We start from the raw sequence: 27841 nt of genomic DNA, 5'->3' as shown, positions 1-27841 counted from the left end.
CGGTAAACTTTGTTTGATTTTCTAACACACCTGGAAATGAAACGTTACAAATGCTAATTTTCATTTAGATTAGTTCATTGAGAGACTCAAATGATTTACAGCAGATCAATCACAATAAAGCAAATACGTTCACAATTTGGTCACTGGTGACGTTTGTTTACATCAACACCCTACCAAGCTGTTTTGTGTTTAGACGTCTAAGAGATGATCATTATGCCCTTTGTTACCGTTTCTGTTCATAATTTTTATGTCCCTGTTAATTATTATTTTTCATTACTGTGATAGTTGGGGTAGATGTTAATTAAAATACAATTAATGGAATTTCTTTTAAATATTCTCAGAGTGGGTGTTTCCCAGTGATGGGTTGCAGCTGGAAGAGCATCCGCTGCGTAAAGTATATGCTGGATAAGTTGGTGGTTCATTCCGCTGTGATTAATAAAGGGTCCAAGCCGAAAATGAATGAATAAATATTCTTGATAACCTCCGGCCGCAGCTGTATCTCTTCCAGCAACAACACGCAGTATCATTATGCGCCAGTAGAGGACGCTCGAGAACAGGATTTTTAGTTTTCACACAGCATGCAGGTCTGGAAACAGATTAGTCGAGATAAAACACAGACTTTTCAAGCATATTATCGACATTACAAACAGATATCATCACACAAAGGTACGTTTGCTGCTAAAATGTGAATATTTCAGGAAAATACACGTATCATTTAAAACACTCACATGATTTTAAAACACTCTAGTATTTAATTGACGTCCTATTCCTTACTGTAGCCTATGTTTGTATGTGAACAACCAATATCGTAATATATGTGCTCTATATATGCCCAACATAATTTTGCAGCATTATACAGTGTAAAAGTAGGCTATGTAAATAAGATTAAAGTAAAAAAACACAAAGTCAGTAATTGTATATAAGTTTATTAATGTGTAACTCAGGGTCCAATGGTTAGGCTGAATGCAGCTCTAAACAAACATTTCCTATTGATTCTCTCTGTTTCTTTTTGATGGAGGAGCTCATTTACGAGAAGGAAAATAACAAATAACAGATAAAGGAAAAATAAATAAATAATTATTTTACACATATAACAAGATATAATAAATATATTAAATGTTTTATATATATATATATATATATATATATATATATATATATATATATATATATATATATATATATATATATATATTTTAGAAACATATTATATATATATTATAGTTATTTATATATTATAAATTTTTTTTAATTTTTTAATTTTTAAATTTATTTATTTAGAGACATTTTTAATTAGAGACATGTTTATAGATTTTTTTTTTGTTAATTAATATTTTTATCATATTATTATATTTTTATTTATTATAAACCGTTTTATCAGTTTTAATAAACAGTTATCTTCATTAAAGTAAAGTTTTTTTCCCCCGAACATCATTATAAATAGAATGATTAAACATTTAAATAAATTCAAAAGTTATTTTTGTATTCAAATAATTATTGTAAAAAGCATTATACAAATAAACTTAAATTTAATTTAATTTAATATTGAAAAAAAAAAAAAGACAAACTATCTAAAATCTCAACAATGTTTTATATATCTTTATATTTCTCTTTATTTTTCTTGTTTATTAAAATTTTATTTTATGCATTTTTCTCCAACATTCATTTGGGTGCATTCACTTTTTGGGCCATGATCCTAAAGTTTTGGTTTAGTACTGACTAATCAAATGTATATGCACAACAAATATTACTGTAAAGCATCCTGGAGAAAATATATATTTAAAATGGAGAGCTCTGTGTGGTTTATGAAAAGTCTATGCTGAGCACTGTATATTTTATATACATTTTATTGCAAAATTTTGCCAGGACCAGACATTAAATGCTTTCCAATACAAGTATTTATATTACAGCACTGCAGGAGTCTTATTCTGAACATTGTCATTGAACAGGGGAGGAGTTGCTGGGTTGTTCAAGGGTTTAAGGTCTAATACTGTATTATCTAGTCTGTAATGGTTTGCCTTGATGTTAACTTACAATGCACAGCTTTCTAAGAGTGAATTCAGCAATACTTTGCCTGGGCATTTTATGGTATGTATGATTTAGAAATTCTGAGCGTTAATATAAAGTGGTTTTCCTAATTTCCAATGTTATTAATTGTTGTTTGTTGTTGTTGTGGTTGTCAGAGCTCATCATTCAATGTTAGTTTAGGGTTACACTTTATTTTAAGGTGGCGTTGTTATAGGTGTGTAACTATAATGTTCAGATATCACATGTGCTTCCTATATGGTTAGGTTAGAATGTGGGTTAGGTTTAGGATTATTTGCATGTAATAGGGTATATGCACAGCTAGTGTTTTTCCCCTACTGTCAAACAGCCGGCGAATGGTTACGGTGAATATTTTTAATTTCATACCGTTCCTTTTAGAGCATCGATGTTGTAATGTAATTAAAATATAATCAGTTAAATTGACTTAAGCGTTCATTTAGTTGTTGAAGCGTAAAACGAGATGAAAGACTGTTAACATGCACCGTCAGGATCAGAGAGCACAGGAACTCCATTGAAAACACTGGAGTAAAATTAATTTAGATAATTTACAATGGAGTTTAATACAGCGCTTCTTGTACATTCATTGGTATATCGTATATCAATCAGGCAGTGAAGATCAGTGATTTTTAAAGAAAACGGAGCTTAAACGAGCAGATGTTGTAACTGCTTACAGTTCACCGCAAGCGCTTGACCCAGGTTACTGAAAAATTCAAAGTTCTTCAGTGCATACACCCTATTATGCATAATTAATTGTAAATACTGATACTATAGTAAGTGCATGAAACGTGTAACTAGATCACCTTAGATTAAAATGAGACCTTTTTTACTTTACAATTAAATCCTGGGGTGGCACGATAGCTCAGTGGTTAGCACTGTTGCCTCACAGCAAGAAGCTTGCCGGTTCAAGTCCCGGCTGGGTCAGTTGTCGTTTCTGTGTGGAGTTTGCATGTTCTCCCCGTGTTGGTGTGGGTTTCCTCCGGGTGCTCTGGTTTCCCCACAGTCCGAATATGTAGGTGAATTGGGTAAACAAAATTGTGTGTGTGTGTGTGTGTGTGTGTGTGTATGGGTGCTTTCCTAGTACTTGGGTTGCGGCTGAAAGGGCATCTGCTGTGTAAAACATATGCCAGAATAATTGGTGGTTTAGCGCTGTGGTGACCTCTGAAAAAGAGACTACTAAGCCGAAGGAAATTGATTGAACGAATGAATGAATTCTAATAGGAGTGAGGATATTTTTCACAGTATTTCCTATTACACTTGATATTTTTCTTATATCTTTTAGTTTGGCTAGAATAATAAAAATATACATATTTTAAAGTGTAAAAACAATCAAGTTAACATTATTATCCCCTTTAAGATTTTTTTTATTCGATTGGCTACAGAATAATTCACTGTTATCCATCAGATATCGATGCTCAAGCAATATATAGCTAATCTCCAACACAATCTACATTGTAAACGCGCTATAGAAATAAAGATGAATGGAATAATATTACAATAATGATCATTTTTGGATATATTATGCAGCTTTAGTTAAAAATTTCTGTTTGCGGCTGTAGCTCATCATTGAGCAGCGCTGACCCGGCACCTAAAGACCCAGTGGACTGTTCACTGTCTGAGTGGTCTTCATGGACTCGCTGTGATGCCTGTCTGAAAAAAAGGGTGAGTTTCTGCATATTGTACAGTTTTCTGTCTGGCTTCAATATTTACCTGTTAACAACAGCAACAGCATTGGGTGCATTGCTCACAGTATAAAAAAACAAGCCACGCCCACTATTTCCTCATTTAATCTTCCATTTCTGTAGGACCTGCATCACAATATGAATAAAAAACAGACGCAGCTTCTGCTTCATGTGAACTTTAAAGGTTATTCATGTATTTAAATGAATTTCTCACATTCTCTATTGGAGACAGGTCAGGACTGCAGGCAGGCCAGTCCAGTACTTGTACCCTCAGCAGCAGGACTATGTTATGTGTGCAGAATGTGGTTCAGCATTGTCTTGTTGAAATATGCAATAGCGTTTTTCATGCTGTCCCAAGTCTGATTTGGGGTTGTATTTGTTTTTGATGGTTCTGCTCTGTTATCTGCAGTTCCGCTATGCCACGCTGATCCAGCCGTCTGAGTTTGGAGGAGAACCGTGTCAAAATAATGGTCGAGAGGAGGAATCATGTACGCCTCCAGCTCGATTCTCCTGCCAGAAGTCCTTTGCTATCTGCCAGGGCTTCCGCTGCACGGTCACAGGTGAGCCTTGCATATATCTCAAAATAATACATATTCCAGATGGTAAAGGTCTCTGAAATGTGCATGTTTTATTAAATGTTTGACATAATCTCAACTGAAACATGGAGGGCGGGGCATAGAGTAGCTCCTCCCCTTTAAAAAAAAAACAGCCAATAGTGTTTGGATTTTTCATCACTCTGCCAGTGAGAGTTGTTGAGCTCAAGTGCATCAAATGAACAGCCAATGAGAAGAAAGGGGCGTGGCATGTCAGGCACTAGAGAGCATTTGATTGGTCAAAAGATTTGATGAGAAACTGAACTATGAGGTGATGTCAATAAAACCCATTCAAGCGGAAGTGACAAACTAAAGCTTACACTACAAACTACATAGCTTTACATGTTTATATCAGTTTTATATCTTGTAAACACAAATTTTGGCACTGCTTTGGAGTACACTAGGAAGTAGATATCTTAAAATCTAACAAAACTGGTACTGACATCTAAAAAAAAAAACTATTTTAATTTCATGGGACTTTTAAATGAGTATGTTTTCATGTAGGAGGCAATTAAGCACGTGTAATGTTTCTGTGTTTTGTGTCAGGCCGCTGTGTGCTGGAGAATCTGCGCTGTAATGGAGATGATGACTGTGGAGACGGATCTGATGAGCAGGACTGTAAGAAAGTCTACAAAGCTTGTAATCAGCCCACCGAGGAGTATTACGGCATCGAGAATCTTGCCAAAGGGTGTGTGTGTTTAATACACTCCTGTACGACTTAACCATCTCTGTCGCACCTAGAAAATGCACATCATTGATGGATGCTCAGTGCTTTTCATTATTATTAAATATAAGAAAATGAACCTTTTTACACTAGTGACATTTACAAGGACATTCGTGAATAAAGGATTATTCTTTGTTCATTCTATTCATAACTATTATCCACGAATAAAGGATTATTTTTGTGCAAATAAATAATGAAATAACAGTGTTGTGCCGCAGAGGGCTAGGTTCGAGTCTGGTGAAGCAAGAGATACAAATCATGTAAAACTACACAGTGGCAAGAAGACGTGTACAAAAAGAACGTGAATCTGAAATGCGCAACAAAACACCCTATTTAATGTATTTCAGATTCGTAAAAATATTGATAGTACCCTCTCGTGGATTTGTCATTAAAACGTACAACAAAACACCTTAAATAATATATTTCAAATTCGCAAAAATATAGACAGCGCCCTCTAGTTGATTTGACATTAAAACGTACAACAAAACACACCCTAAGTAACGTATTTTAAATTCGCAAAAATATAGACAGTGCCATATAATGGATTTGACATTAAAACGTACAACAAAACACCCTAATTACCGTATTTCAGATTCGCAGAAATGTAAACAGCGCCCTCTAGTTGATTTGACGCCAGAAACGTACAACAAAACACACCCTAATTAACATATTTTAAATTCGCAGCAATGTAAACAGCGCCCTCTAGTTGATTTGACCTCAGAAACGCGCAACAAAACACACCCTAATTAACATTTAAAATTCGCAAAAATGTAGACAGCGCCCTCTAGTGGATTTGATATTAAAACGTACAACAAAACACACCCTAAGTAACGTATTTCAGATTTGCAAAAATATAGACAGCACCCTCTAGTGGATTTGTCGTCAGAAGCGTGCAACAAAACACACCCTATTTAACGTATTTAAAATTCGCAAAAAAGTAGACAGCACCCTCTAGTGGATTTGATATTAAAACGTAAAACAAAACACCTTAAATAATATAAATCAAATTCGCAAAAATGTAGACAGCACCCTCTAGTGGATTTGACATTAAAGCGTACAACAAAACATCCTAATTGACAAATTTAAAATTCGCATAAAATATAGACAGCGCCATGTAATGGATTCGACATTAAAACGTACAACAAAACACCCTAATTACCGTATTTCAGATTCACAAAAATGTAAACAGCGCCCTCGAGTGGGTTTGATATCAGAAACGCGCAACAAAACACACTTTAATTAACATTTCAAATTTGCAAAAAATGTAGACAGCACCTTCTAGTGGATTTGACAATAAAACGTACAACCAAACACCCTAAATAACGTATTTCAGATTTGCAAATATAGGCAGCGCCCTCTAGTGGATTTGACATTTTGAGCATACAACACAACACACCCTAAGGAACATATTTCAGATTCGCAAAAATAAAGACAGCGCCCTCTAGTGGATTTGTCATCAGAAATGCGCATAAAAAACACACCCTAAATAACATATTTCAGATTCGCAAATATAGACAACGCCCTCTAGTGGATTTAACATTAAAACATACAACACAACACACCCTAAGTAAAGTATTTTAAGATTCACTAAAATATAGACAGCGCCCTCTAGTGGATTTGTCGTCATAAATGTTCGACAAAACACACCCTAATTAACATATTTCAGATTCCCAAAAATGTAGACAGCGTCCTCTAGTGGATTTGACATCAGAAACGTGCAACAAAACACCCTAATAAATGTTTTTCTGATTCACTAAAATATATACAGCGTCATCTAGTGGATTTGACATCAGACACGTCCAACAAAACACACTCTAAACTATTTCATATTTGCAAAAATATGAACAGCGCCCTCTAGTGGATTTGACATTAAAACGTACAACAAAACATGTTAGCTAACATATTTCAGTTTCACAAAAAATTAGACAGCACCCTCTAGTGAATTTGTCGTCATAAACGTACAACAAAACACACCATAATCAACATATTACAGATTTACTAAAATATAAACAGCGCCCTCTAGTGGATTTGTCATCTGAAACATGCATCAAAACATCTTTTAGCAACGCACAGTATTTCATGTCGCCAAAAATATTGCCTAAAATATGCATTTTCATTGATCTTGGGTTGGTATTAAAGACTTTTTGTTGCTCCTCTAAAATATGTTAAATCCCTGGATATGAGGTCATCGTTTATTTTTTTGTTCACAGATTCAACATTTTGAATGGTAAAATGGAAGCAGTGGTGCTTGATAACCGATATTACGCTGGCGGCTGCCTGCCTCATTTTATCCAAGATGTTCGCTTCAGGAAGCCGTTTAATTTACAACAGTACACAATAGAGGTAAGCGGCATGTTGTTTCTATGCTGAGGTATATATGTGACTTTTTTACTTCACAATTTAACCCCGGGATGGCACAATAGCTTAGTGGTTAGCACTGTAGCCTCACAGCAAGAAGGTCGCTGGTTCGAGTCCCAGCTGGGTCAGTTGGCATTTCTGTGTGGAGTTTGCATGTTCTCCCTGTGTTTCCTCCAGGTGTCCACAGTCCAAGTGTGTATGGGTGTTTTCCAGTACTGGGTTGCGGCTGGAAGGGCATTGTGTAAAACATATGCTGGTTAAGTTGGTGGTTCATTCCGCTGTGGCGACCCCTGATTAATAAAAGGAAAATGAATGAATGATTGTTAACTTTGCTGACCACAAACAAAGTTAACTTCAGTTGTTATGGTAGATCTGTGTGTGAATGCTAATTATGTGTCTTTGTTACTTCCAGACAAAGGGCTCGTATGATTTCAACATGAAGGAGTACGATTCCTACAGCGAATACTTCAAGAGTGAAAGTCATTCAACTCTGTCCAAAACCAGCGTCTCGATTGGGATTGCTTACCCCAATGCCTTTGACTTCAGCTTTGCCTATAATGACCACAAATACAAGCGCTCGGTCAAGAAGATGCGCACATATTCGGGGAGGGTGAGTGCTCTTCTGTGGCTAATAATACTGAAGATTGAACTATATTAATATTTATTAAAGAAAATGAGACAATGGGTTTGAAGAAACTAGACTGTTTACATTTTGGATGTCAAATTCTTATAATTATTAAATATCATTTATAATGATTAATTTTATAATTGTATAATATTAAATTGTATATTAATTAAATATTATAATTTAATATAAATACTTTTAAATATTCACAGCTTAAATAAACAGCTATGTTAAATTTCGGTGCATAAAAATACAAACCCTGGCAATTCATGTCATTAAAATGCAAGCAGTTGTTAATTCAATGCATAGTTTTTGTCAGTTTGTGCTATTTGACAAGCTTTTTATTTCAATACTTCTTTGTAAATCTGTTGTATATTTTATTTTGAATAAGTACATTTTTAATATTTCATTATTTTTTGTTATTTTGTGCTCCTATAGAGAGTTCAAGTGCTTCACTTTTATTTTAATAATGCATTTTATTTTATTTTAGTTTAGTTTTTATTTAATGTAAATTAGTTTTTTCTCTGTAAATTTGTTGGATTTTAATTTAATTAATCAAGTTGCTTTTTATTTAGAGTTCAGATGCTTTCTTGTGTTTTTTATTATTACTATTTATTTTATTATTATTATTATCATTATAATTATTATTATAGTTTATTTTATTTTAGTTTGGTTCTATTGTTGAATTTTTATCTTTTATAATAAGCCATTTTTTAATATTTTATTATTTATTTATTTTTATTTTGTCGTTTTTATTTCATGCTCCGTATTTGAAGCTCAGGAGCTTTTATTCTATTTTATTTTATTTTATATTTCTTTTTATTTTATTGTAAAAAAAAAAAAAAATCTCCAGTAAATCTCCAGTATTTTTAATTATTTATTTTTTTATTTTATTTTAGTTTAGTTTAGTTAGGTTCGATTGTTGAATATTTATTTTTATTTATTTATTTATTTATTTATTTTCTTTTCCATCTTTTATTATTATATTTTATTCCGCCTTTGCTGGTGCTTCTCTTTTATTTTTAATTATTATTTATTTTATTAAAATTTATTTTATTTTAGTTTTTTGTTGAATTGAATAAGTTATCTTTTAATATTTCATTATTTTTATTTTATTTGTTTTTTATTTTATGTTGAAGCTCAGGTACTTCTCTTGTATTTTTAATTAATTAATTTTTTTTTTTTTTAGGTTTGATTGTTGAGTTTTTCTTTTTTTATTATCATCTTTTATTATTTTATTTTATTGTTTGCTCTCTATAAAAAGCTTAGTTGCTTCTCTTGTATTTTTTTATTTTATATTTTATTTTAATTTATGTTATTTTATATAGTGTAGTGTAATTGTTGAATTTTATTTTTTAATAAGTTATCTTTTAATAATTTATTATTTTATTTTATTTAATTAAATGATTTTATTTATTGTTTGGTCTCCTTTATTTATTCTCCTTTATATACAGTACAAGTTATATGCAGGATTTTTTGTTCTGTGTTGTCCTCAGAAAAACAAGTTCATCCGTGCTCACTCTGAGCTTGAGGTCGCTCGCTACGCTTTAAAACCACAAAACCTGATGCTACACCCTGAGTTTGTGTCCCGACTGCACGCGCTGCCGCTGGAGTACTCATACGGAGAATACCGGCAGATCTACCAAGACTACGGCACTCATTTCATCAAGGAGGCAACTCTGGGTGGAGAATTTGAGTACACTGTTATCCTCAACGACGAGAAGTTCGAGAAATCTGGTAGGAAAATGAAGGAAACAAGAATAAGATCATAAAAAAAATACTCATTTATAAAAGTAATAAAGTAATTCATTTTAAATACTGTAGTGTTTTTGATCCATGCTATAGTAAAGCACTTGAATTAATCTGTTACAGTAATTCTATAGTGGCTATATTAACACTGCAACTATAGTAATCTAAACAAATGACTATAGAGTCTATATTATACCACAATCCACCAGAGTTTACTGTAGTAAAAGCTAAAGTGCACTACAGTATTTATTACAATCAATGAGATAGTTAATACTACAGTATACTGGAGCATTCATTACAAACAAAGTGTTGTAAATAGTATTATATATACTGTATAATATACTGTACTTTACTGTAGTATGATTCATAAACACTGTAGTATTGGCTCTGAATTACTGTAGTATTTTTGTTTCATGTGGCCTGTGATTTTAAAAGTTGTGCTTATACTGAATGTGATGTTTTTTTCTTCATTATAGGCTACTCACTTGATGAAACCAAGAATTGTGTGCAGGTTGGGCTTAAGGTTGGAGTCCAGGTTAAAAAGATCTATGTGGGACTTGGACTTTCAGGTGGAAGCTGTGAAGGCCTGCTGAAAGAGATCGGAGGTCAGCAGAAAACATGTTCAGCCACTTCAGCTTTGTTATATATTTTAATTTTTTTATGGAATAATCTAAATTTAATTCGAGTGACCCGATTGCAGACATTGCAGTAGATTGATATATATCATACATTACAGAAGTTATTTATTTTACTGAAAACCCTCTAAATTTCAAGATGCATGTAGGATATTGCATATTTTAATATGATAATCACCATAGTTCACAACTGTTATTCATTTTAGACAGAAGCATCTGCTGGAATTGCTAAATGTAAACACAGAATAGTCTATTTTTTACAATTAATTAATTATTTTTTTATTTGTTATTATTATTATTATTATTAATTGTATTATTATAAATTTATTTAAGTTATTTTATATATTTATTATAATTTATTTATTTGTTATTTAGGGTTTATTCTTTTATTTATGAATTATTTGTTATTATTATTTATAATTTTTGTTGTTATTTATTATTTTTTTTCTTTAATTATTATTTGTTATAATTTTTTGTTATTTATTGTTTATTTATTTACTTATTTATTATTTGTTATTATTATTAATTAAAATATTTATTTATTTGTATTATTTTAAATGTTTATTTATTTATTTTTTATTATTTATTTATTATTTTTATTGTTATTTATTATTATTATTATTTATTTTGCTATTATTATTTATTTATTTGTTATTATTTATTGTTTATTTAATTATTTATTTATTGCCTTGTTTTTTATTTGTTAATAATAATAAATTTATTGTTTATTTATTTATTTATTTGTGATCATTCAATGTTATTTGTTATTATTAATATTTATTTATTTATTTATTATTCATTTGTTATGTATGATTTATTATTTTTTTACAAATATATTTATTTATTATTATATTGCAAAATAATTACTAAAAAGACAGAAGCAATTAGTTACTAATACTATTATGTTTAAAAGTTGTTGAAAATGTAAAACACAGTCAAGCTGTTTCTCCACTTGAGTGAATTTCTGCATGAACAATAAATGATAGAGCTCATTATTAATGTGAAATCCTGTTTTGGTCTTTCAGATTCCACAAAGGAGAGGGATATGGTGGAAGATGTGTTTATTGTGGTCAAAGGGGGCGACAGTGAGACCGTCTCTCGTCTGGCGGCGAAACAGCTGCCGACTCCAGACATCATGCAGATGTGGGGAGAAGCCGTCTTCTACAATCCTGAGTTTATAAGCAAGAAGGTGAACAATTACACTCAGTCCGGGATGTTGGAAGAGCTCAAACAAGTGCACTTACTGTCAGTCAAACAACAAACACTGAGTGAACATTTGAGTGTTCAACTTTATTATCCTGTCTGCAGATCGAACCGATTTATGAGCTGGTGCCACCTCGAGAGGCAAACGCAAACATCCTAAAGAAAAACCTGAAGAGAGCTCTGTCAGAGTACCTGAGTGAAAGCAGCGCCTGCAGATGTTCACCGTGTCTTAATAATGGCCTGGCAGTGCTCAAGGGTGAGAGCAACCACACAACCCTAATCACCAAAGACTGAATAATCAGGGGCGTTTACATTAACTATAATGATTATCTGAGCTTATCTATTGACATCCAAAATAGCTGATCATATGTGTTATTGTGCCACATGTTAGTGGCCAGTGTGGAGAAAGTTACTTTTGAAAGAAATGCCTTACATTATTATTATTATTATTATTATTATTATTATTTATTTGTTATAGTTTGTTATTTGTTTGTTTATTTTTGTTGTTTAATTATTTATTTATGTATTATTTGTTATAATTTATTTATTTATTTGTTATGATTTATTATTATTTTATTTATTTATTGTTGTTCGTTTATTTATGTATTATTTGTTATTATTGTTTATTTATTTGTTATAACTTATTTATTTATTTATTTATTAAATATTATTGTTTTTCTTTATTGTTATTGTCTATTTATATTTTTATTTGCTATTATTTCTTGTTTGTTTATTTATTTATTGTTTGTTATTATTATTCCTTAATAAATTAATCAATTAATTAATTGATTTTTATTTATTTATTTACTTATTTTTTAAATAAATTTTTTACAAATGTAAATATTCACTGTTATCTTTCAAAATAACCTCCTAATTTGTAACAATATTGAATTACTCCCTAATAAAGTTGTTATTAGTATTTATTTATTTGTTACAATTCATTTATATATTATTTGTTATTATTTTTTATTAATTTGTTATAATTTATTTATTTATTTTTTGTTTTTTATTTTTGTATTTTTTTATTATTATTTTTTGTTGTTATTGTCTATTTTTATTTATTTATTTGTTTTTATTTATTGTTTATTTATTTAAGTGTTTATTTATTGTTTGTTATTATTAATTAATTAACAAATTAATCAACTAATTTATTAATTTTTTCCATTGTTATTATTGTTTATTTATTTGTTCTTATTTGTTATTATTGTTTATTTGTTTGTTAATATTTATTTATTTATTGTTTTTTATTTATTGTTGTTGTTGTTGTTGTTGTTGTTATTGTTGTTATTGTCTATTTTTATTTATTTATTATTATTTTTGTTTATTTATTTATTTATTGTTTATTTATTTTTTTATTGTTGTTATTATTAATTAATAAATTAAGCAATTATTTTTTTCTATTTATTTTTGTTTTACAAATATATTTGTTTATTATTATCTTTCAAAATAACAACTAAATGCGTTACAATATTGAGTTACTCCCCAATAAAGTAACTAGTTGCACTGCTTAGTTACTTTTATGGTAAGTAAGGTTACATCACTTTTGAGTTACTTTTGCATTACTTTTTCTTACCTGGATGAGGCTTGATCTCTTTTAGAACTTGTAGGGGTTTAACTATAGTTACTGTGATAAAAAAAAATACAACTGAATTTTATTTTTAATCCATTATTAGGCATTACCTAAGAAATGAATACAGACTGATTGTTTTCATTTACATTGTTAGTTAAATTACTGATGTTAACAAATTGAGCCTTATTCTGTACAGTGTTAATGAACAATAGGCCAATAAATAGTATTACAAAACATTTGATATGTATTATTTTATATAATAAATGTGATCAATATTTCAGCAGACAGATCATTGTTTTCTCTGTCTCCATTTCTTCTCGTTATAGGCATGAGATGTACTTGTATTTGTCCAGCGGGTGTCAAAGGAGTGAGCTGTGAGATAACTCAAAGAAAAGGTTTGTCAGTGTGCGCCGCTATTAGAAACTGTTTAGCTAAATCCAGTAGACCCTATTCACTTTTCCAGGGTACTCAGTAGCGCAAGGCATCATGGTTGGGTAAACTTAGAGCGCAGTGAATGGGATGGTACAACAAATAATTATTTTACAATCCAATTAGCTGAATTAATAACAGAAAAAACCCCGGTGTCATCAAGACTTTCAGAAAGAGGAAACCAATAGTGTGAGACTGAGAACGGCAGCCAGAAGAGAGAATAATGCCAGATTTACTCTCAGCCCCAACAGATGCTCCATTACAAACACCTCGCATAATTCGTTTTTTGTCATTTGATTATAGTAAATACATAAATGCATGGTGATAAAACAAAAGCACTTATCACTCAATACATAAAACTACTCGTTTAAATCCATGCTTAGGACAAAAACGTCAATTGCAAACAAATGCTAATCATTGTCATGTTTTCTCTTATTATCCGAACATGTACAGGTTTGGCAATAGATGGAAACTGGAGCTGCTGGTCTTCATGGTCGAGCTGCTCAGGAAAGATCCAACATCGCACCCGTCAGTGTAATAATCCAGCCCCACACAACGGTGGAGTAGCATGTGCTGGAGCTCAGGAGGAGTCCGCGGATTGTGTCTAAAGTGTGTTATTTACTGGGTAGAAACTGATTGCATCGTGTCCTAATGCAGTTGAAGTCAGAATTATTAGCCCTTCTGTATGTTTATTTCCCCATATCACATTTCTGAACCTAATAACTAATAATAACTGATTTCTTTTCTCTTCACCATGATGACAGCACATAATTTTTGACTAGTAGACACTAGTGTTTAGCTTAAAGTGACATGTAAAGGCTTCACTAGGGTAATCAGGGTAAAGTTAGGGTAATTAGGCAAGTCGTTGTATAACAGTGGTTTGTCCTGGAGACAATCCAAAACTAATATTGCTTAAGGAGGCTAATAATACTGACCTTAACATGAGTTTAAAAAATGATGTTGTTGGTTTGCACTGAATCGCAGTTTCTGAATTTCATTTTCAAAACATCTACTAGTTATTTTATTTTCAAGATGGGGTGATCTATTTGCTGCTGCTTTTGGTAGTATGGCAATAAATGTTAAATGTATGTATAAATAAATGTAAAATGTGTTTAAGCTCACATTAGGAGCATTTAACACCGAATAAAGCCCATAATCAGTACCTGAGGGTGATCTTTGTTATAGTAGTTTATGCTGTTGGTCTTTTAACTCACATTGGGAGCATTTACCACTCACTAAATCCCATAATCAGTACCTGAGGGTGATTGTCAGTAGTTTATGCTGTTGGTCTTTAAACTCACATTGGGAGCGTTTAGCACAGAATAAAGCCCATAATCAGTACCTGAGGGTGATTATTGTCATAGTAGTTTATATTGTAAGGAAATGGTTTCTAAAATAGAAGGTTTGCATGATTTTTGCAGATGATTAGGACAAAAAGTAATTTTAACCAAGGAAAAGATAGTGTGTCAATGCATCACGTGTTATTAGGACAAGGTGTTACACTGGAGACAGTCAAAAATATATATAGTGGGACGCTTTAATATTTTTAAGAAAAAAAATTCCCAAATATGCATATAAACATATTACTTTTAGTATTCAGTTGATATAATTTGAGATGTTATTCAAAATAAAAGGCTTTTATTTTGAAAAAAAAAAGCCATAGATAGAACAACTACCTCTAACACAACAATAGCTGGTAAAGGTAAATCCAAAACATTTATTTAAATTTCAGCAGGATTTCTTCTGAGTGCTCTTTCCTAGACAAGGCAGACCGCCGTCTTTTGGCGAGGGATTGTTGCAATCTCGACTTCGTGTCTTTTTTCCAAATAAACATGAAGACCAGGTGCTCCAGCAGCTCCACACTCCATCTGTGGGACCTGTCAGAAGACAAACACTCATAAAGTCCTCGTTTAATACAGTTGAAGACAAAATAATCCCTTCAATAGTTTTCTGATATTTCCCAAGTGTAGTTTGAAACACATATTTAAACATAATAGTTTTATTAACTAGTTTATAATGACTAATTCCATTTATCTTTGCCACGGGGACCGTACAAAATGTTTTACTCGTTATTTTGCGAGAAATTAGTGACATTTGAAGGCTTAAATTGGTTAGTTCGGTTAACTAGGCAAGTCAAATTGTGACGTTTTGGTGACAGTCGCTTTAAATTCAAATTAGATTGTGCTCTTTTTAAAAGAGGGTGGAGCTACAAATGCCTGTGTGTCGAATCTGGACTAATTTTTTGGACGATAGTATATTATACTACGATACACCACAGTATACTATAGTAAAAACAAAAGTGGGCTATTACAGTTGATCTGTTCACCATAGTGAATGCTACAGCATACTCTGGTAATAACTAACAAAGTGTTGCAAATATTACAGCATAGAGTACAATTTGCTGAAGTATCAGTCAATACACTATAGTATTTATTTTAAATTACTACAGTTTATATCCACAAACATTTATGAAGTGAATATTATGGGCTGCGTTACCTTTCCTCTCAGTCTCCTCGCAGGCAGCACCAGTGTATCCGTTTTTACATAAGCAACTGCAGGCTGTCCCGGAGAGCACTGGAACGCCATTATTCAAGCAGGGGGCGCAGCGGCATGGGTTAAAGTTCTGCATGTACTCCTCCCACGCCATCTTCACATGGGGCAACTTACTGCTCAGCTGCTCAGCGGCGGTGCTTAAACGCAGCAGCTCATATATTGGTAGAATCTATGACAGAATGACCAAAACCAATAAATATTACCACCGGAACTACCAGAATTCCATAACTATTAGAAGAGCCATAGACTTCATTCTGACTAGAGTGTGTCTGCTTTTACAAACTAGCCCAGAGCGCCATCTGCTGTTAAAAAATAGCCTAGAGCGTCGTTTGCTGTTAAAGAATATCCTAGAGCGCCGTTTGCTGTTAAAGAATATCCTAAAGCACTATCTTCTGTTTAAAAACCAGCCTAGAGCGCTGTCTGCTACTAAAATGTAGCCTAGAGCTTCTTCTTCTATATAAAAAAACTAGCCTAGAGCGCCATCTGCTGTTAAAAACTAGCTTAGAACGCCATCTGCTATTAAAAAGAAGCCTAGAGCGCCATCTGTTAAAATCTAGAGCGCCATCTGCTGTTAAAAAGTAGCCTAGAGCATCGTCTGCTTTTTAAAAATAGCCTAGAACATCATATGCTTTTAAAAAATAGCTTAGAGTGCCATCTGCTGTTACAAACTAGCCTAGAGCATCATCTGCTGTTACAAACTAGCCTAGAGCGCCGTCTGCTGTTAAAATCTAGCCTAGAGCGTCGTCTGCTGTTAAAGAATATCCTAAAGCACCATCTTCTGTTTAAAAACTAGCCTAGAGCGCAGTCTTGTACTAAAAATGTAGCCGAGAGCGTCGTCTGCTATAAAAAACTAGCCTAGAGCGCCATCTGCTGTTAAAAACTAGCCTAGAACGCGTCTGCTATTAAAAAGGAACCTAGAGCGCCTTCTGATGTAAAAATCTAGTGCAATCTAGCGCAGTCTTATATTAAAAAGTAGCCAAGAGCACCATCTTCTGTTACAAACTAGCCTAGAGCGCCATCTGCTGTTAAAAACTAGCCTAGAGCGCCATCTGCTGTTACAAAATAACCCAGAGCACCATCTGCTGTTAAAAACTAGCCTAGAGCACCTTTTGTTGTTAAAAACTAAAGCGCTCTGCTCTTAAAAACTAGCCTAGAGCGCTATCTGCTGTCAAAAATTAGCGTAGAGCGTCGTCTACTGTTACAAACTAGCCTGGAGCGCCATCTGCTGTTAAAAACTATCCTAAAGCGTTGTCTACTGTTACAAACTAGCTTAGAGCGCCATCTGCTGTTAAAAATTAGCCTAGAGCGTCTTCTACTGTTACAAACTAGCCTGGAGCGCCATCTGCTGTTAAAAATTAGCCTAGAGCGTCATCTACTGTTACAAACTAGCCTGGATCGCCATCTGCTGTCAAAAATTAGCCTAGAGTGTCATCTACTGTTACAAACTAGCCTGGAGCGCCATCTGCTGTTAAAAATTAGCCTAGAGCGTTGTCTGCTTTTAAAAACTAGCCTAGAGTTCCATCTGCTGTTAAAAACTAGCCTAGAGCGACAATTGCTATTAAAAAGTAGCCTAGAGCACTTTTTGTTGTTAAAAACTAGAGCGCTCTGCTCTTTAAAACTAGTCTAGAGTACCATCAAAGAAATTTGGTTAGTAATAAAACCGCACCTCAAACTCAATTAGCGCCGGGTTATATTTCAGACTCTTTCCCCAATCCTTGTAACTTTTAGCATCTTTGATACCCAAAGATCCAGCGCTGGAGGCTGTGTTTCCACCCTTCACAAAGCCAAAGACATCCTTAATAGCACTGTGGGACTCGTCACTAGCTGTTGAAGATTAAATAATAATAAAAGGGAATATAATTTACAATTGATAAACACTAAAGAAGAATTGAAAATGAATGGGGCTCAAGGTCACGTACTTTTCTCATTTGATGTAAATTTTCCACATGATTTTCCTTTCACTGTAGCTTTGATTTTCTCCATAAACACCAGCCCGAATGATCCACCAATGCATGATCCTATCATCTGCCCAGTCATTTCTAGAGAGAAATAAAATGTAATTGTGCTTAAACATGAAAACAGCGACTACAGTTCAGGGGCTAATTCTTCGTGCGAAATTCTATCATACGGCGCTGCAAAAAGGGGCGGGATTAAACAAGATGATTAGAAATTAAAATAAGCGAGCGATTTTATTTAACATTTCTGTCCAGAGAGGTCATGTTTTGATCATCAAATGGTCTCACACAGTCAAGTGATGCGATTTCGCAGGTTAGGGTTCACTAAGCTTGAACTTTCCAACGCAGCGATCAGAGAAACTTGACGCACGAGCTGATGCATTTGTGTGCGTATGAATGGAAGTCTATGGGGAGAAAAGTCCAGTGTGACCGCAGCTTTAGGCTTGGGGATGGTGTCATGGACAAAGATGAAGACCAGAGGAGGGAGATGGGGATGGCGAGGAAGACAAAAGTGAAGAGTGGTGTTGGGGGGCTGGCATCATGGGTCCAATTGAAGGGGTGGGTACTTGGGGATGGTGTCAAACAGGGTTGGAAGAACAGTGAACAGTGAGATGGGGGTGTTGGGGCTGGAGGTTGGGGGGTGTAGGGGTCGCAGACAACAATACATGCTAGGGGTTGATTGGGGTGCCCCTAATGATGTGTTCACACCAGACAGCACATTAAGCGCGAGTGATTTACATGTCAATGCAAATGCACGAATAGACAACCTGTGATGCGATACGTGCAAATGACGCGAATTGTGTGGCGCAAATGGCACGAATGGCACGGCGCGAAAGGCCCGAATTGTTCGTTTAGCATGTTTGCCGCGCTTAACACACATTTTGCGTGAATTGCTCGGGTTCGAAAGTCTGAAAATCTGAGCTTAAGCGGATATTCGTTCTGCGCTAACCAATCAGGAGCTTGCTTTTGTGGGGGCAGACAGAAGCCCTGCCCATCATTTGAATCCGCGTCTATTCTGAAGTGAATTTCACGCGCAAATGAAGTGGACTTGATGCGCGAATGAAGCAGGGTTTGAATCGCGAATGAAGCGGGGTTTGACGAGCGAATGAATCGGGGTTTGATGCGCGAATGAAGCGAGCAATCTCAAATGTTTACGCGGCTATTTACGCGTGATTTATCCGCGCGTTCCACGTCTGGTGTGAACGCAGCATAATAGTAACTCCTGGGGACCCTAAAGTGTGTGGGCCCTTAGAATCATCCTAACTTCCCCCTCCTAGCGGCGCCCCTGTCAACATAATACTAAGCTCTACAAAGTTTCCAAGAATAAATCTGACAGAGATTCCTCCCCACGCCCCCTTCAGCCAATCACAGTGCACATAGCTAGTCACCATGCTGACATCATACATAGTAACAAGGTAAACTTCGCCCTCACTCTCACCTTTATGTTGCGTTCACACCAGACGCGGAAGAAGCATCAAGCCAGAGTGATTTACATGTTAAATCAATGCAACAACGTGAATAGACATCCTGCGAGAATGAAGTGGCGCGTTTTGCGCACTTGACGGACTTAACGAGTTTAAAAATTTGAACTTTAGCTGACATTCGCGCCGCGTTAACCAATCAGGAGCTTGCTCTTGTAGGGGCTGGATTATGATGTAGCGCCTGTTGTTGGTGTGGATCAAACTGGGCTCAGCCAGAAGCACCGCTGAAAGCCTCCGTTAACCAGGTTCAGTTTCTGGAGGAGTTGATGAACTCACAGAGCTGGTGCACCTCTGAAAGGATCTAGTGAACTCAGACATGGCTACAAATAATTTGACGCAGTTTTTCAGCCTTCATAAAGCACATAAACACAGTTATTTTCGCAATGAAATCCATGTTAGCCATTGAATAACAAAGCCCCGATAATCTTGCCAATCCACGTCTATTGCTCAGCGAATTTGACGCGCGAATGAAGCGAGTAAACTCTAAATGTTCATGCGTGATTATGGATCAGTACATTTCAGTCCTTCATCTGTAATGTCATTTTTTATGTATCGTGTATTTAACTTACGGTTTTCTTCCATTTCATTTATGTTCACAACAGCAACGTAATCCATGAGCCCACCCATGGTTCCCTCGGTGACGTAGTGTGTGCCGTATTCATTAAAAAACTGCGAATATGCGCCGAAATGGTAGTGATCGGGCAGATCAGAAAGAGCCCAGAGCATGTCTTCATCCAGAACCAGGTCTTTGCTTCTCATCTTAAACTGAGATGTTTGTATTTTTGACATCAGCTGGACGAAGCCCATCTCCTAAACATGCAAAAAAAAAGTGAAAAATTGATTACATGAGGTTTCTGAGGCATTATCCAAAACGATTCGTAAATACACAAATCCAATTCGTCAATTCAATATAAGATCCGTAAATTCACAAGTTCGATTACAAAATTCAAAACACGATTCATAGTATACAAAAATCTAATTTGTCAATTAAAAACAATCCATAAGTAAGTACACAAATTTAATCACAAAATTCAGAACAGGATTCGTAAATACACAAATCCAATTCATAAATTCGAAATACAATTCGTAAATACACAAATCCAATTTGTCAATTCAAAACGCGATTTGTAAATACACAAATCCAATTTGTCAATTCAAAACAATCCGTAACAAATTTAATCACAAAATTCAGAACAGGACTCATAAATACACAAATCCAATTCGTAAATTCGAAAAACAATTCGTAAATACACAAATCCTAGAGTTAAATAAATTGATTGATCTGGTAAATACCTCACCTTGTTCGTGTATTTTGATATGTTGTTGAGAAACATGAATTCAGCGCTGAATTCCACGCCGAATTCTACAAAACCGATTTGTGGCTTTATACCAAAGTTAAAAGAATTTTCAGAGTGTTTTGCTCTGAGAAAGCTGACAGCATCCTCATAATAATCTGAAGATTCTTCTGTACTGGCTTGTGCCTGAAAATGACAAAAGAAAAATGACAGTAAATTCAAATAAAAAAAGTAAAATAAAATAAAAAATTTACCATTTTTTTGTTTTTTTTGTGGGGCAAAAACAAAAAAGAAAAAGTACAGAAATTTCATAACCTATAAAATTGAAAAGATAAAAACTGTTTTGGGGGTCAAAAAAGACAAAAGAAAAATTACAATAAATTCATAATGTGTCAAAAAAAAGATGAGCTTCTTGGCTAAGACAAAATAAAAATTACAGTAATTTAGAATTTTTAAAATATGAAAATTAAAGTTTTTTAAGGCAAAAAAATGCATTTATTTTAACATTTTTTAAATATAAAAATTATTGTTTTTTGGGGCAAAGGTGAAAGAAAAATCACAGTAATTTTTACTTTTAAAATTTACATTTTTCCTTTTTTTAAGGCAAAATTAAAAGAAAAATTACAGTAATTTCGACTTTTTAAAATTTACATTTTTTCTTTTTTTTCAAGGCAAGATAAAAGATAAATACAGCAATTTTGACATTTTTAAAATTTAAAAACTACAGTTTTTTGGGGGGGCAAAAATAAAAGAAAAATTACAATAATTTTGGCATTTTAAAAATTTAAAAATGTCCTTTTTTAAGGCAAAGACAAAAGAAAAATTACAGTAATTTAGGCATTTTTAAAATATAAAAGTCATTGTTTTTTTGGGGCAAAGATGAAAGAAAAGTTACTGTAATTTTGACATTTTTTTATTTTAAAACTACCATTTTTTAGGGCAAAGACAGTAGAAATATTACAGTAATTTTGTCATTTTTAAAATATAAAAATGAAAAATTTTGGGGGCAAAGATGAATAAAATTTATTTCAACAATTTTTAAATTGAAAAATTCCCTTTGGGGGTTGGGGGTGGGGGGTGGAATGAAAGAAAATTACTGTACATTCTTACTTTTTTGATATAAAGATTTAAATTATAAATTACTGCAATTTAAGTAAAAAACTGTAATTATGTCCGAGCTCAGGGGTCTCTGCCAAAACAGCATGCCAAACCTGCTATTACTATCAAACAATATCTAAGTGTGAACTTTTGAAATATACATATACGGTTAATAATGAACTTTCAATGTTTTATTAATTACATAAGCATAAATCAAACAGGCAGTGATAGTTCCTTAATAAAATAGAATAAGAAAAAATTGAAATAACAAATGCATCACACAGCACATCATACCATTATCTGAAATGAGAGGAAGTTGTACGGTTTCCTGTAATATTTTTCAGCGTCGTCATAACTGAGGTGCTCACAGAAAGGATCGAATGTAAGTTTCCTCCATTCTCCATTATAGATGTATTCACAGACGCCTCCCACGTAATTGGGGTCCAGAACTCGACTCACAAAAGAACCAGTTAAAGCGTTATATCTGAGGAGGAAAACAGACAATTATTAAAGACTTAAATACATACACATTATACAGAGAAAACACATATTTAAACAGTTCTAATTTAAACAGTAACTACTTCTAATGCTTGATTTATTTTGTCTTTGCTATTATGAAAATATTAGACTTAAACATGCAAATTTAAAGGCTTAACTAGGTTAAAAAGGGTAAAGTTGGTGTAATTAGGCAAGTCATTGTATAACAGTGGTTTGGCTAACAATATTGGCCTTATAAGTTTTTTTAATTGAAATGTATGTTTATTTATTTAGTTGTTTGATTTCAATTTATTTATTTTTTTATTTTTTATATATTTTTATATTATATTTATTTAATTTTATTTTATTTTATTTTATTTTATTTTATTTTATTTTATTTTATTTTATTTTATTTTATTCATGTTCCTTCGGCTGAGTCCCTTCATTTATCAGGAGTTGCCACAGCAGAACGAACCGCCAACTATTCTGGCATATGTTTCACGCAGTGGACGCCCTTACAGCTGCAACCCAGTATTATGAAACACCCATTCACTCTTACACACACACACACACTCGTACACTACTGCCAATTTAATTCATCAATTCCCCTATAGTGCATGTGTTTAGACTGTGGGGGAAACCGGAGCACCTGGAGGAAACTCACACCAACACGGGGAGAACATGCAAACTCCACACAGAAACACCAACTGGCTCAGCCGGGACTCAAACCAGATACCTTCCTGCTGTGAGGCCACAGTGCTAACCACTGAGCCACTGTGCCGCCCCATTTGACTATTCAGACAAATAAAAAGAAATGACTATGTTTTACCCCAGTGTGGCTTTGTCGGCTCCTGGTATAATCAACATGCCTTCACATTTGTTTTCTCCTCTGTTTATCGCTTCACAATCAGCCTCATCCTTCTGATTTAAACAGTCTGGTTCACCGTTGCAACGGAGCGACTTTCCAATACAGCGTCCTGTGAGGATGCATATACAACACAATTAAGCTGGAACACACTGCAAACAATATCTGTTCATGAACAGTTTGTGTAGTTTTTGTTTATTTCAGGTTGTGAGTTGCATTATGGGATGTTGATCTCTGCTCTGTCGACTTTTGATATTGAAAATTCAACTTGACTCACTTTTATTGACATTTTAGTCGTATAAAACAATATTATAACCTATTATAAATAATAACTAGAGAAACAAAACACTGCAGACTATTCCACATGACAATAAAAGTCACTTTTTCAAGGTTAAAGGTAGTTGGAAGAAAGATCAACATCCCATAATGCAATTCAAAAGCAGAAATAAATGGGGAAAAAAAAAAACATGAATCAAAAAATATGGAAAACTGCTATTTCATTTATTCATTCATTTTCTTGTCAGCGTAGTCCCTTTATTAATCCGGGGTCGCCACAGCAGAATGAACCGCCAACTTACCCAGCACATTTTTATGCAGCGGATACGTATTTGGACTGTGGGGGAAACTGGATCACCCGGAGGAAACCCACGCAAGCGCAGGGAGAACATGCAAACTCCACACAGAAACGCCAACTGAGCCGAGGATCGAACCAGCGACCTTCTTGCTGTGAGGCGACAGCACTACCTACTGCGCCACTGCTTCACCTAATTTACAGATATTATTTACAGTGTAGTTCTAAAGCCCAAACTCAAACTAACCTAACAAAAAAAAACTAAATAACAATCACGGTCAAGCAAATCTGTTGTTGGAGGAAAATATTAAATTAAATGATAATAGCAGAAAAATCAAGAGAAACACAGAAAAAAATCTAATTTAGTTGAAATTTTATTTGCAAAAATTATGTTTGGTTGCAATAACTTGTTTGAGTTTAAATGTATTATCAACGTTCGGTGACCAAACTCATATTTTAATGTACATAACTGTTTAATAAAATGGTTTGGTTTAAATGCAGAAACAATTGTCTACTGAGAAATGGATGAAACTATTCATTTTCAAAAAGGGGATGTTGAGCACTGTACATATCTTGTACAGTGCTCATATAAACATATATATATATATATATAAATATATCGGCTTAGTCCCTTTATTAATTCGTGGTTGCCATATATATATATATATATATATATATATATATATATATATATATATATATATATATATATATATATATATATATATATATATACAGTTGAATATTATATAAGTATATTTTAATATTTCCTAAATGATGTTTAACAGAGCAAGGAAATTTTCACAGTATGTCTGATAATATTTTTTCTTCTGGTGAAAGTCTTATTTGTTTTATTTCGGCTAGAATAAAAGCAGTTTTTATTTTTTTAAACCCCATTTTAAGGTCAATATTATTAATATTACTGATTTTTTTTCGATAGTCTATACAGAACAGATCATAGTTACACAATAACTTGCCTAATTACCCTAACCTGCCTTGTTAACCTAATTAACCTAGTGAAGCCTTTAAATGTCACTTTAAGCTGTATAGAAGTGTCTTGAAAAATATCTAGTCAAATATTTATTACTGTAATCGTGGCAAAGAGAAAATAAATCAGTTATTAGAAATGAGTTAATAAAACTATTATGATTAGAAATGTGTTGAAAAAAAAAAACTTCTCTCCGTTAAACAGAAATTGGGGAAAAAATAAACAGGGGGCGAATAATTCAGAGGGGCTGATAATTCTGACTTCAACTGTATATACATATATAGTTTATAAATATATATATTCATTATACACACACACAGACAAAAAGTAAAATGAAAGACAGGCAGAAACACTGACCTTTTGGACCGCAGGCAAACATGTCCCCACAGTGGTCTTCCTGTTCCTGACACTCGCCCTCTTCAGGACACTGTTTTTTGTCCCATTGACTGTGCAGACACCTTTCACCCCCGAACTGAGAAGATCGCTCCAAATACTGGAAGCGAATCTAGAAAATATCAAAAACATACAGCAGTAAAAAAAAAGCAAGTATTTAAATTCATACTACGGTGCTTTGGAAAACTTGATTCTGATCGGATAATAAACATTTTCAGATAAACTTTCACCTGGACTGACATTGTGTATTTATTATGTTGTTTATTATGTTTTTAAAACTTTAAAGTACATGTGTTTATATATTTTTTCAACCATTGTAATTACAAAAAATGTACATATATGTTATGTAATATATTAAATCAGCTATATATATATATATATCACATATATATTAAATTTAATTTAACACACATGTATGTGAACATGTATGTATAATTCCAATGGTTAAAGAAAAAGTAAACAGCCATTTTTTTCAATATTTTATAATAAGTGTTACATATATGGCATATATAAATATGTAAAATCCAAATATGAACTTGTATGTCATATATTTATACAAATCAGATTTCTATATAGAAAAATTAGGTCAGCTTCATCTTTATATTTTAACATTTTATTTCAGATTCAACACATTACAATGAACAAAAAATAGACACTTACTGAGAATTTATGAATTTAATATGTGAAGTGACACAGTGACCAAAATTTAGCAATATTTTGAAATAAATGTTGCATATTTGAAATATATTTTATATATGTGGAATCCAAAGATGAACTTGAATGTTATACAGAATTTAATTTGCATACATTTCCATAAATTATGTTGTCTATGGGAATTAAGTTGACTTTATCTTCATGTTTTAACATTTAATTGTAGATTTAACACATGTATCGTAAATATATATATATATATATATATATATATATATATATATATATATATATATATATATATATATATATATATATATAATTGAAAAATAGACTCACTCAAAACAATAATTCAAGGTAAGTGGTTGCAAACAATTTATATGGGCTGAATTTAAACAAACAAATTAAGTTGCAAATTACAAAATGTAAATTTAGCCATATAAATTACTTGTAACCACCTTAAAATATTACTAAATTCAATAAAAAAATCTGTGCCCCTACAGAAGATTTATGAATTTAATATGCATTTACTATGATTTTAAAGAGTGTTAACCGTTTGTTTTGTGCTCGAGTGACCACAATTTAGCAATAATTTAAATTTTTTTTTGCATATTTGACATATATTTTATATATGTGGAATCCAAATATGAACTTAAACGTCCTACTGAATATAATTTGCATATATTTCCATAAATCAGGTTTTTATATGGGAATGAAGTCAGCTTTATCTTTATATTTTAACATTTAATTTTAGATTTAACACATTTATCAATACAATATTAACCACAAATAGAGACTCACAGAGAATTGTTGATCTCAATATGCATTTAATATGTATTTAAAGTATGTTTACTATTTGTTCTGTGCACGAGTGACCACAATTTAGCAATATTTTGAAATAAATGTTGCATGTTTGGCATATAATTAAATATATGTGGAATCCAAATATGAACTTGAATGTTATACAGAATAAAATTTGCATATATTTCCATAAATTATGTTGTATATGGGAATTAAGTGGACTTTACCTTCATATATTAACTTTTTATTTTAGATTTGACGCATAGATCGTAAATAAAATATATATAATAAATAAAAAATTGACTCACTTAAAACAATAATTCAAGGTAAGTGGTTGCAAACAATTTATATGGCTGAATATTAAACAAACAAATTAAGTTGCAAATTACTGAATTTAAATTTAGCCATATAAATTGCTTGTAACCACATTAAAATATTACTAAATTCAATTTTAAAAAAATCAGTGCACCTACAAAAGATTTATGAATTTAATATGCATTGACCATGATTTTAAAGAGTGTTTACCGTTCGTTCTGTGCATGATTGACACGGTGACCACTCCGTCCAGCTTTTTAGTTTACAGTCAATAGGAGGGGGGGTGTTGACTCCTCTGGTGTGTCTTGAAGAAGCATTAGCCCTGAACACACACACATAATTTAGTATCAAAGCACAATATTTAAATCTCCAAAAGTAAACATTACCTGATTCTCGAAGTGTGTTGTAAATCACTGCTATATCCAGCAGCAGAAACACAATGACTGAAACAAATCAGAAACGCACAAACAGAAAACACAAATGTAGGCATAGCTGAGACCGCTGGATTGAGATTGATCTGATCTGAGACCTCAGTCCAGTCCGAACACTGTTTGCTATTAATGATTGACAGAATTTGGAGGATCTCTTGGATCTTTTTTCACTTGTTTTCCCAGAATGACCCTCCTCTAAGCAAACATATGCATTACAAAATGTATTTAAACCATCACCTCTATATGCTTTATATAATATATTCCCGCTCTATTCATGAAATGGGTCATAATATAGTATAAATATAAAATTAGCATAAGTTTATGGACATCCCTTCAACTCTAAAACACAACCCAGA

General features: G+C 32.8%; 2 protein-coding genes across 2 annotated transcripts; one reads left to right on the top strand and one right to left on the bottom strand.

The window, feature by feature from the left end:
• The first annotated feature begins 1988 nt into the window (after positions 1–1988).
• Positions 1989–14772, top strand: c8b (complement component 8, beta polypeptide). Its single transcript, NM_001256723.2, is given in 12 exon segments — positions 1989–2088; positions 3603–3705; positions 4135–4285; positions 4865–5006; positions 7253–7385; positions 7813–8010; positions 9522–9762; positions 10251–10379; positions 11435–11598; positions 11718–11868; positions 13509–13577; positions 14065–14772. Coding segments are annotated over 12 exon segments (1689 nt in total). The 5' UTR covers positions 1989–2035; the 3' UTR covers positions 14220–14772.
• A 362-nt stretch (positions 14773–15134) lies between these two features.
• On the bottom strand, positions 15135–27530 carry c8a (complement component 8, alpha polypeptide). Its single transcript, NM_001003496.1, is given in 11 exon segments — positions 15135–15488; positions 16108–16333; positions 17831–17988; positions 18084–18203; positions 20170–20410; positions 20899–21081; positions 22288–22477; positions 23300–23447; positions 25252–25399; positions 27265–27376; positions 27441–27530. Coding segments are annotated over 9 exon segments (1437 nt in total). The 5' UTR covers positions 25274–25399; positions 27265–27376; positions 27441–27530; the 3' UTR covers positions 15135–15339.
• Positions 27531–27841: the final 311 nt, after the last annotated feature.

Source organism: Danio rerio, chromosome 2, assembly GCF_049306965.1.
Source record: "Danio rerio strain Tuebingen ecotype United States chromosome 2, GRCz12tu, whole genome shotgun sequence".
Classification (NCBI taxonomy): domain Eukaryota; kingdom Metazoa; phylum Chordata; class Actinopteri; order Cypriniformes; family Danionidae; genus Danio; species Danio rerio.
The sequence above is the reverse complement of the archived record's forward strand: the minus strand, read 5'-3'. Positions and strand labels throughout refer to the sequence as shown.